The sequence below is a fragment of the Cajanus cajan genome, chromosome 1, assembly GCF_000230855.2.
Source record: "Cajanus cajan strain Asha chromosome 1, NIPB_CcT2T_4, whole genome shotgun sequence".
In the NCBI taxonomy this organism is placed as follows: domain Eukaryota; kingdom Viridiplantae; phylum Streptophyta; class Magnoliopsida; order Fabales; family Fabaceae; genus Cajanus; species Cajanus cajan.
In genome coordinates this window covers 88,172,879-88,185,804 of record NC_138517.1, presented here as the reverse complement: position 1 = coordinate 88,185,804, position 12,926 = coordinate 88,172,879, and the positions used below count along the sequence as shown (strand labels likewise).

Genomic DNA, 12,926 nt, shown 5'->3' with positions numbered 1-12,926 from the left:
AAGACATGAAAAATATTATTTCATATCAAAATTTATGCACAAATACCACTAAAATTGATACTCCTTTCCTATACCAAGTGTTGCATTAAAAGAAAAAAACAAGTATCAAAATAAGTGTTCAATACAGTATTAATTATCTCTTTTTCATTTATATCCATAATAATATTATGTAGAAATTATTTTTTGTTTTGCATCATTTCTAATAAAAAAAATTAATTATAAGGATATATAATTTTGTAAAATCAGTATTATTTTCCATCTATTTATTAATTTTTTTTGTCTATATAAAATAATCTAGGATGACCATGCTTATTACGAGACAAAAGGAGTAAAAGGTAAGAGAGAATATTTATTCTTCCAAATTCTCTTCTTATTATTCAACAACAACAAAAATACTTATATTCACAATAGGGATAAAAAAAATTCATGCTTTATAAAAAAAGTTAGAAATTATAAATTGTTTTATAAAAAGAATCACAGTTTTTTTTTAACTTGTGGTTTATAACAAGGACATGAAAAGTATTTTCATCGACCTAAAATTCTCATAATATTGTTTTCTGTTTTATTTATCATGTTAATTACATTATTTTACACTTCTCTTTTTTCTATGTTTATTTTTCTTCTTATTGTACTCCCATCGTTTTTTTTACTTGTCAGTTTTTTAATAAATTTTTATTTATATTTATTTGTTATTTTTAAATTTTAAAACAACATTAATTGTTGTGTTGTCAATTATATATTTATATCCCACTTAACTTTTAATTAATTTATACATAACAACTAATATGCATTTATCATGAAATATGGTATAATAAGAAATATTAAAAGTATTCTATTAAAAAATAAGAATATTTATTTGTTTTTTGGTTTGTATAAAGATAGTAATTTTGATTGCATTTTGCATATAACATTGTTTTTTTTATTAGTGTTTTAAGGTTTCATCTTAAACTAATCTAATTTAGTTAAAAAATAAATAAAATATGATCAAAAGTTATTTCCGTCAAAGATTAAATTCAAATACTTTCTGATCGATTCGATCATGAATTCAATACATTCATTTCATACAAATATATTAATAATATAAGACGAAGAATATAAATGAAATGAAGTATCAAATGATTTTTAAATTTTTTAAAAATTTGCAGATTTGATCTATGTATTAAGAACTTTAACTTGAACGGTTGGATCGTTAAAATTTGATATAAAACATGACTTATTGAACAAAGTAAATTTAGGTAAATTTACTCCTGGAGTAAAAGGATCCCTCCTCTATATATATATATATATATATATATTCATGCTTTATAAAAAGTTAGAAATTATAAATTGTTTTATAAAAATAATCACTTTTTTTTAACTTGTGGTTTATAATAAGGACATGACAAGTATTTTCATCTAAAATTCTCATAATATTGTTTTCTGTTTTATTTATCATGTTAATTACATTATTTTACACTTCTCTTTTTTCTATGTTTATTTTTCTTCTTATTGTACTCCCTTCATTTTTTTTACTTGTCATTTTTTTAATAAATTTTATTTATATTTATTTGTTATTTTCAAATTTTAAAATAATACTGTGTTATCAATTATATATTTATATCTCATTTAACTTTTAATTAATTTATACATAACAACTAATATGCATTTATCATGAAACATGATATAATAAGAAATATTTAAAGTATTCTATTAAAAAATAAGAATATTTATTTATTTTTTAGTTTGTATAGAAAAAATCTAAACAACTATTATATAGAAATAAAGATAGTAATTTTTATTACATTTTGCATATAACAAAATTTTTTTTTACCAGTGTTCTAGTTTAGTCGAAAGATAAATAAAATCTGGTTAAAGATGAAACTAGAACATTGTCTTAATAATCCGATCATGGATTCAACACAGTGATTTCAACATACAAATATATTAATAATATAAGCCGAAGAATATAAATATAAATAAACTACAATTTATTGTTTTTGAAGCTTGTAATTGTTACAATGTCCTATATAAATCCCGAATTATGGGATGGAATACAAAAGATACAGCGTAAAATGGATTACAAAGATCTACAAATTATACAATTAATTAGGCAAAGGACTACAAAACTAGAAGGAGAAAAAAAAAAAGAGGAAAGGAATCAAAGAATTTTGTAATACAAATGAATTGAAAGCCTAAACCAATTATTAAGCGAATTCAGGCCAGAGTGAATGAAGTCAAAGGAATGCATACGGTCTCTTTCCTAATTAAGATCCCATATTATATACGGAAAAAATAAACGAATTCTATACCCAACGATATGAACATTGAAGCATTCAACGTTTCTTCCTCGCGTACTTCCTTTCTTCCTCTACCTCAAGCAAGTTCACGATCACCGCATCTGAAGCATTCTTCAGCAGCTTCGACCAGTCCCTGAAAATACAAAACCCATCACATCAAAATCAAAATCCAACATCACACTACATTAAGATTTTGAATATTTTTTAATTTAAATATTGTATATAAAAAAATAGATATTGTTAAAAGTGATTGGTCAAATTTTCTTTTACAAAATTAATTATCGTTATAACTAATAAATAAATAAAAATGTGTATGAATATGTATATTTACCCATCGGAAGAATCGAAGGTCAATCCGACGGTGTTTTTAGCTTCCTGGAGTGCGAAAGTGAACCTTTTGAGCTCCTCAGGAGGGCAGGTTCCGTTGTCCTTGACCATTAGCTGCGACGGTTTGACGTCAAAGAAGATAGGAACGACCCTTTTGTTGGACTCCATGAGAAGAGCGAGTTCGTGGAGACAGAAATAGGAGTCACAGTAACGAGGAGAGAAGACAGCAACACCAACCTTGCAACTGAGGATGGCCTTGTCAATGTGGTCGAAGAGCCTGTCCCCGGGTTTCATGTTCATGCTGTCCAAAAACGACCTCACTCTCATTCTCGTAAGATTATCGTACAACAAACCCGCAACGTTTCTCTTCGTGTCAATCCCACGGTGGTTTATGAACACGTCGCATGCTGAACGACCCATTATTTTGCACACTTTGGTGGGCAAACGCTGCATGGCTCCTTCCACAAGCTAACTTAATTTCTACCTAATTTATTTGTTTTCAAACCAAACTTTGTTTTGTTGTTTGTAGTTGTGTTTTCTTTCCGGGTGGGGGAGAGTTTTTAATGTCAGTGAGATATGTGGTACAAAGATGTGTGAGTATACAACTTTGTTAAATTTGGGAGAAAAGGGCTTTCATTAAATAAACTTTCTGAAATTAATTAAGGGCTTAGGGTGAAGTCAAGAAAATACTTGGTATTTGAAGCGTGAACACGTAGAACGAAAAGAGTAAAAGCGTTTGAATTTTCTGAACATCATGGTTCAAGATTTGGAACCACACTTCTCCTTCAAACACGTATGTGTGATCCTGGCTTCTCTCTCTTTTTGGTGCACAGATACGCGCGTGTTGTTACATGGGAGAGATTGGGTTTACAAATCCGCTGACATGGTCATTCTTTTACCTTAATTTTGCGGGAAGTTTAAGGGTTGTTTCCTCAAGGACCCTTTAATGAATTCTTTTTTTCAGATTTTTTTTTTAACTTTTTATCTAATTTGATTTGTATTTAATATAATTATTTATTAGTTAATTTTTAATATTTTCAAAATAAATTATCAATAGATAATAAATATTATACTACAATATCAAATTTTTTATCACAAATTCAAAATATAATTTATATATTTAAATATGATATTTATTTATATATAATTTATTATAAACTAATTGTATACAATTTAAAATAGCTGTAAATAAATAATCTAAACATGCACAATGCTAAAATAATTAAATGTAACTTGCTATTAATAAAGTGTTTAATAAATGATAAGGCTTATACCACCTACAGATGCTAAGGAAAAGGTTAAAAAATTGGTGATTTTCAAATACAGTAGTATTTGACAACTTATAATATTAAATTGAGTATTTTCTTATAACTTTGGACGCCGAACTTGTGATTACACCTCATAATTAATAGCATAAATACTGCAGTACTTTGCATTAATTATTTCTCTCTGTGGTACTGTAGTAATGAAGAATTCCGATTGTAAGTCTTAAAAAATTTTCCATCCTTGATAAGTGTTGAATTAAGAAGAGGTCTCAACTTTAAAATTTTCCGTGGTACGTATATATGACTCAATTGTTGCTTACATTTATTGAAGTTTGAAATTCATTAGAAATACCCTTGCGTGTGGAGCCAAATTGATAGGTGGATTAATTAATCTCACACCCAAATGGTGTAATGTGTAATCACTAATTAATTGAGGATACCTTATATTATAAGGGGTACTCCAACTCATATATACGGCATAATCAAAGTAAGTAATAGATTTTTGACATCAAAAGATATTTAATGAAAATAACACAATAACTACATATCTCTTAAAATCAATTTACAATCATCATACAATAAAAAACTTAAAATTAATAGGTAGAACAACTAAACTAGCAATCCCAAAAAAAATTATCAACTACAAAATGAAATCAATCATCATTATCAAAAGTATTGCCAAAATTAAGTCAGAATCATATACCCAGCAAGCAATAATCACCAACAAAATCACTTAATAAAAATTAAGAGATACAAAAGAGGATAATGTATTATTTTTCTCATCTTATTATTTTTTTTTATGACTTTTCTAATATATGTGAACATACGTAGGGACGGACCTATAAAGGGTGGTATGGGGACCATCGTTTTTTCTTTTATGACGACAATGTATCATTTTTTTTAACAATACTAAATATCAAGCTGTCATTTGAGTTTTATTGTTTAAAATTTTATCATACAAAGTATGAGATATCATCTTGTTCCCATTATACCTAAAATTTCTGGGTCGCTACTTAATATAAACATGATCAGTTTCCCCCTTTCGATGCATTGGTCATGTGGAAATTTAGTTAGAAGTTTTTAATGTCCCTTTACACTTGGGAACTAAGGTATGAACATTTGCGACGATGTTCAGAGTGCTAAAGAATTTCACGGAAAAGTTCTATATAGCAAGTTGTACTGCAACGCTTTAATCAAGATAAAAAAAAAAAAAAAAAAATCACATTCATATGCTTGTAATTATATATAAAATTATTAAAATTGATATAATAATATTAGTTATGATAATATATATATATATATATATATATATATATATATATATATATATATGATTTTAAGTTTGAATTTAAGAGCTACTACTATATCTGTATGCTAAAAAGATACACATATGATATTGAAGTTTTATCAAAAAGCTGCACACATAATTAATTATAAAATAAATGATGAAATTAATTCCTGAAATTATGACACTGTTAATTTATTCTATAATTCTAATGAAATTTTTAAAAAGTTATTAAAAATATAATATGTCTTTTATTTAAATTTTTTTATTAAATAAATTTCATTTTTTTAAATGAAATTATTTACATGACATGATAGTGTCAAGTAATATACGTACTACATATATGGAGTAAAACATGTCATGTCATGCGACACAATCACACACACACATATATATATATATATATATATATATATATATATATATATATATATATATATATGTGTGTGTGTGTTTTATGTAGCATATGACTATAAAATACAATATCATTTTAATTCTTAAAATTATAATATTGTGACTTTAGTCCCTAAAATTGTAACTTGATATTATTTTAGTCTTTAAAATTCTAATTTTATGTCACTTTAATTATCAAACGTTATCATAATTTTATTCTAATCAAATAATTATGAATTTAATATTTACAAAATAAAATAAATTAATTAAGTTAATATCGTAACTACAATGATAATATCCTTCAATCGTCAAATTTTTATTCTTTTTATTTCAATTTATTTTATACATGAATAAAAAAATTCCTATATATATATATTATTATTAAAATAAAAATAGAATATAAAAGATATAAAAAGTTATTTTTTGGTAAATGAAAGTAGTAAATATTTTTCACAATATAAAATTAAGAAATAATTTATATAAGAGAATCAATTATGAAAATAAAATAAAACTATAGGAAAATTATAAAACTTTTTTTATTTATGTATTTTAAAAAATAAAATGGATAAAAGAAGAGGAAAATTGTCAGAAGAAGAGATATAATATATTTAAAATTAAAAAAAAACTAGTATCTTAGTATGTGCAATGTACATGTTAAATCCTTAATATATATAACTAAATTAAAAATAAATTATGTATATGAATAGATATTATGTTTGAGTATATAAAATACATATAAAATTGAATAAATATTCATTTTAAATATATAAAGTGTATTTTAGATTTATGATAAATATTTTATATTATAGCATAATATTTTTATTTAATGATAATTTATTTTAAAAATTAATATTTAATCCATAAATATTTATGATAAATAAAAATCAAATTATGTATGAAATTAAAATAATCTCTAAAAATCTTTTTGTCAAAGAAAAAACTCCTAAAAGTGTTATTGTGTTATATAATTGTTGGTGTTTTATGCATAGGGGTTAATACAATGTTAAATACAAAATTTTTAATATGATTTGAATATATTTATTATTCTATTTATAATATTAATTTAATTAACTATTTTATTGTGAAAATATTAAATTCATAATTATTTAACTAAAATAAAATTATGATAATGTTTGAGGAATAATTAAAGTGACATCAACTTAAAAACTTTAGGAACTAAAATGATATTGAATTATAATTTCAGGGTCTAAAGTAACACAATGTTATAGTTCTAGGGATTAAAATGATATTGTATTTTATAATTATTTGTCAGATGAAACATATATGTCATGTATCACTCCGCATATGTATACACTACTAGAAAAATGTCATTTTCCTGCAAAAAAATATTCGCAAATTTTTTTTACGAATTTTCCTGCAAAAAAATATTCGCAGAAGTTTTTTGCGAATTTATTTGCGAAAAATAATTTATATATATTTCTTACAAATTTTGCTACAATTTTAATAATTATAGAAATTTTTTCCCATGGTAAAAATTTGCAGAAAATATTGTAAGAATTTTATTTTGTTTCTTGTAGATTTTCTTGCAAAAATAAATTCGCAAGTAATGTTTACTAAATGGTAGAAAAATTTTGCAGGTAACTTTTCCTGCGGATTTTCCTGCAAATTTTAATCCGCAGGAAAAATTAAAAAAAAATTAAATTTATACGTTTAATATTTAAAAAAAACTTCAAGTTTGACATCGATTAAAAATAAAATAATTAAAGAGTATATAAGTTGGGGCAACACTTACCTTACAAGTTGATTTGTATGGTTGAGTGTTAGGCTTATATAATCTACAATCTTAGAATTTAAAAGATTATGTATCACATGTTGGAGGCATGAAAACAAATGCTTCCGATGAATTCATTGTGAGCATTTGAAAGTTGAAATGATAGAATTTATAGTAATTTCTTTAATTTTTTTCGTAAAAAATATTCCTGCAAAATTTATTGCGAAAAAATTCGCAGGAAACTTTCCTGCGAATTTTTTTCACAAGAAATTTCGCATGAAAACTTCCTGCGAATTTTAAAATTCGCAAAAATATATTATCCACGAAGGTATTACCTGCAGATAAAATTTCGCAGAAAAATTTGTAGGAACAACGTTTCCTGCGAATTTTTATGAAAAATTCACAGGAAAAGTCGCATGTAATAAGAAAAATTCTAGTAGTGATATGTGTGAGTGTGACACATAGGACATTATCGTATCACGTAGTTGCTTTTGTTTTAAAAAAATAATTGTTTAATAAAATGACCTAAATAAGTAACATATTACGTTTTCAGAAGCTATTTTTGAGTTTCATTTGAATCATGGACTAAATTGAGAGTAATATATAATTTCAAGAATTGATTTGACCATTTACTCTATAATTATGCTATTGAAGTCTTACATTTTCAAGATTGGGAAGGAATGAATGGGTTGGTAATAGGGATGACAACGAGATAGGGTGGGTATATGTTTTTATGTACCTGCCCCCATTCGCGTACCTTATACTTATCCCATTTCCATGTTTGACGGATATGAAATTTATGTTCTCATTTTCGCATAGGACATACCTATACTCATCTAAAAATTAATTATTATTTTTTTGCAAAAAAATATAAAAAAAATAAGAACTTTAACATGAAATAGTAATTATAAAATTATATTAATTAAACTTTATTTGACAAAAACTTAAAATAGAGTAAGAAATTATAATTTTTTTTAAATAAATTCTAAAAAAATTAAATATTTATAAATTTAAAATGGGTAGGGACATATATATATATATATATATATATATATAGATAAAGAGAGATTCATTTACTCTAGGGGTAAGTCTATAGACTTACTACATTCAATAATTCATGGTCTATATTAAATTTCAACGATTCAACCGTTGAATTTAAAGTTTTTAATGTATAAATCAAGTCTGCAAATTTTTAGAAAATTTGAAAATCATCTGATACTTCATTTCGTTAATTCAAATTGATGAATAATCATAAAATCATTTTATACATTGATTTGAAATAATGAAACGAAGTATCAAATATTTTCAAATTTTTTAAAAATTTGTATATTTGATCTATGTATTAAGAACTTTAAATTCAATTGTTGGATTGTTAAAATTTGATGTAAAAAATAAATTATTAAACAGAGTAAATCTAGGTAGACTTATTCTTGAAGTAAACGGATCTCTCTATATATATATATACACACACACTCATCCCTGTTCCTGTACACAGTTTAATAAATTAGGGATAAATTTACATATACTTACCCAATTTAATAATTTATATTTTACATCAAATTTTAATGATCCAATTGTTGAATTTTAAAATAGATAGATAAATCTGCAAACTTTGAAAAAATTTAAAAAATAGTTGATACTTCATTTTATTAATTCAAATTGATAGATAATCATAAAATTATTTTATATATTGATTTAAATTAATGAAATGAAGTATCAAATAGTTTTTAAATTCTTTAAAAATTTACAAACTTGATCTATGTATTAATAATTTTAAATTCAATTGCTAAACTGTTGAAATTTGATGTAAAACATAAATTATTGAATGAAGTAAGTCCAAATAGACTTATTTTTAGAGTAAACGAATCTATATATATATATATATATATATATATATATATATATATATATATATATATATATATATATATATATATATATGTGTGTGTGTGTGTGTGTGTGTGTGTCAACTTAAATTATACAGTTAGATCGTTGAAATTTGATATAAAATATAAATTATTTGATAAACTAAATTTTATTAGTCTTACTGATAAAATACACGAATAAAGTAAACGAATACTTATTTGAAAAGCTAAGTCTCCCATAAATTGTATATCTAATACAATTCCAATTTATCACTGAGCAAGATGACACCATGCATGTTACCAGCCAACACTAATCGGATGTAACCTTTTAAATTTTGTGGATGATAGAAATTTTTATTTAATAAATAAAAGTTGGTAAATAGTTATTATATATAATTAAAACTTATAACAAATTCTATATAAATAAATATCATATTTAAATATATATAAATATATTTTAAATTTTTATAAATAAATATTATTTTAAAATATTAAAATTTAATTTATAAATAATTATGATAAATAAAATTAAATTAGATAAAAAATTAATTTTAAAAAATTATAATTTTTTAATAAAATTAATTTATACAAAATAGATATTTGTGTTTAATATATAATAAATGATTATTAGTCAAATCAATAACATGGTATAATGATTAAATCTATAATTAGTCAAGTTTTATAATATTATAAATAACTAATGAAACTGAGATACTTTATTTTTTTTATGTATTTTGTTTATAAATAATATAAAATAAATTATAACATGTAAATTAAGTGAGATAATTATAATTAAAAAAATTAAAATAATTTTATAAAAGGTGGTTACAAAATAAAATTGTAATTATAATACATTTTCCATATTCTACTCTAATAGGATAATTATATATATATATATATATATATATATATATTCTATTTTTTTCCTTATTTATAAATAATAACTATTTTAACGATTAAGATTGATTGTGCCGGCTAAAAGATATACACGCGAACAATAAATTATGAAGTTATATAAAATTTGAACCATTAACTAATCTCAGACCTTAATGGCAAAGATACAAAAAAAAAAATCATCAAAATTTTGTCTTAATATTAATATGATTTATATAAAAAAGAAATACATGAAAGGTTGGGTAGAAATTAAAGAGCAAGGGGTAAGACAAACTTGAATTTGGTATTGATTTATTTTTAGTTTGAAGCTCTAGCGGCTTCAATATTCATTTTTCCGACAAAGAACAAGGAAAAAGCATTAGTCAATATAATTGATTTTGAAAGTTAAGTGTTCAAGTCTTCAAGTCACGTTGATTTCTGGTTACATATTGTACTGCATAAAGAATTTCAATTTGGCATGTTCATGACAGATCTCATATGTTTTCTGAAAGTGATACATTATTTATTTATTCTTATCTTCTAGTCTTTTAATAAATAATAATATAAACCATTTGGCAATAATTTTATGTTTATAATAATGAGTATATGTGACTCTAATATGGTTTTGAATTCATGGACTCGTTCACGCCCCTATTTTGGGTTCTTCTGCCTTAACTTGGATCAATGGTAGCTGTTGAAATTAACTCAAAAATGAAGCCACTGTTCAGACCATTCTTTGGCGATAACACAGAAAGTACCAACATTTTGAAGGGTTCAAAATCAAAGAGAAGGAAGATTGAGAGTAAGCAAGTCATACATAATAAAGAACCATTCCACCCTGCTTAATTTGTTTACTATTTACGGAAAGGAAAATGAAGAATTAATAATCCTTCTCCTAAGTCCTAAGTCCCAAGTCCTAGGGACCATTTAGTCCAACGTGAAGGACTGCCTAAACGTATCAAGTGATTTTGTTTTTGAGTTCATTTATCATATGATGGTTTAATTTGCTAAGTTTTCTTTCAAGGACCAAGTCATACCTATAACCCATGATAAAACTTGTGCCCAAAACATATTGGTTCATGATATATACACCTCCTTTTTTCTATAAGCACACCTTCTTTTAAAAAAATAATTAAAATTTTAAAATATTTTTAGTTTTTTGTTTTAAATTTTTAATTTTATATTTACAACGTTTAATTTAGTACCTTTTTCTCACACATCTTTTTTTTTTTTTTTCAATTTTTACATGCACTTCCTTATTTTTCCTTCACCCCACCTATTTTGGTAACATGTGAAAATTGAAAGAGAAAAAAAAAAGTGTGTGAATAAGAAGAAGAAAGTAGCAAATTGAAAGTTGAAAGTATAAAATTAATTTTTTTTAAAAAAAAATAATAATATTTTATAATTTTTTTTTTAAAAAAAGAGATGTACTTATAAAAAAAAGGAGGTATATATATCATGAGGCAAACATATTACTTGCTACCCAAAATAGAAGCTTCGATGTGCTTGGACTATATCATCTGTACCCAATAAGAAGCGCTACTGGCGACCCATAAAGGCCCAAACTCCAAAATAATTCATTTATGATCCAAAAGTTAATCTCAAATAATTTTAGAGTTCAACTATCATGTCTAGTTATAATAAATAATATTTTTCAATAGAAAAATAACTTCCCTTTATAAAATTAGAGAGATACTTCGCACTTCTATATAATTTATTTTAAAATAAAATAAAATAATTTAAATTTAAAATAATAAAACTTAAATAATAGTAAATATTTCTTAATTAGAGAATATAAGTAATTTAAGATAATTATAAGCATAAAACGGGAAAAATAAATATAATATGTACAACAAAATCATACTTGTAGTATAGATTACATAACATAGTTCAAATTTGAAAATTGTAGTTAATAATAAGCAAACAATTTTTATATATAAAATATGAACAACTATGTTGAACATTTTTAAGAATTTATTTTTGATAAGAAATTTTTTAGGGTTTTTTTTAAATTTTATATCTAATTATATATATTTATCATAATTATTTATGAATTAAATTTTAATATTTTAAAATAAATTATCAATAAATAAAAAATAATTTTATGATATAAATAAATTATTTATTATAAAATCAAATCTAATTTAAAAATATGTATTTATATAAATTTTAAATATAATTTATATATTCAAACATAGTATTTATTTATACATAATTTATTTTAAATTTTAGTTCTATCTACTAAAAACATATCTTATGTAGTGCATATGTTAAAATATTATAGTTTATGATAAATGAGAAAATCATCCGTTATTTTTATTAGCTAAAAGAAATGTATTAAAGAGACACTAGGGATGCCAAACCTAAATACAAAAATGTTGAGAAATAAAAAATAAGTTACAAATATATATATATATATATATATATATATATATATATATATATTAATAAAATTATTAGTGCTTCAAATTCAAACTAATCACCTTATATTCCGATTAATATGCAATTTAATTATAATAGATGAGAGAATAATCAAGTATATTGAACCTTTATAAAAAAAAAGCGTAAAAAATGTTTTAATAAAGTTATTAGTGCTTCATGTTTAAACTAATGACATTTTCTTTAACAAAATATGCTCAAAAAATCTACATTATATATATATATATATATATATATATATAAATTGTCTAACATTTTTTTCATGTGCTGATTTTTTATAATGTAGATGTTGATTTTGTCATTTAATAAATTAGTATTAGTATTTCAACCTTCACAATATATAGGATAAATATTTTTTAAGTATATAAATTATGCTATAATTAAAATTTATAAAAATAACATTTTTAATATAAATTATATTTAAATTTATAACAAATAATTTATATTGTAATATAAGATTGTTTTTAATTA

At 23.0% G+C, this 12,926-nt stretch overlaps 1 protein-coding gene across 1 annotated transcript; it reads right to left on the bottom strand.

Moving 5' to 3' along the window:
• Nucleotides 1-1,895: 1,895 nt before the first annotated feature.
• On the bottom strand, nt 1,896-3,991 carry LOC109803143 (putative 2' cyclic ADP-D-ribose synthase BdTIR). The gene is made up of 2 exons (XM_020364595.3): nt 2,608-3,991; nt 1,896-2,409 (listed from the first exon to the last, which is right to left on the bottom strand). The coding sequence occupies exons 1-2, from the start codon at nt 3,054-3,056 to the stop codon at nt 2,313-2,315; spliced, it is 546 nt and encodes a 181-aa protein (XP_020220184.1). The 5' UTR covers nt 3,057-3,991; the 3' UTR covers nt 1,896-2,312.
• Between the last annotated feature and the right edge of the window lie 8,935 nt (nt 3,992-12,926).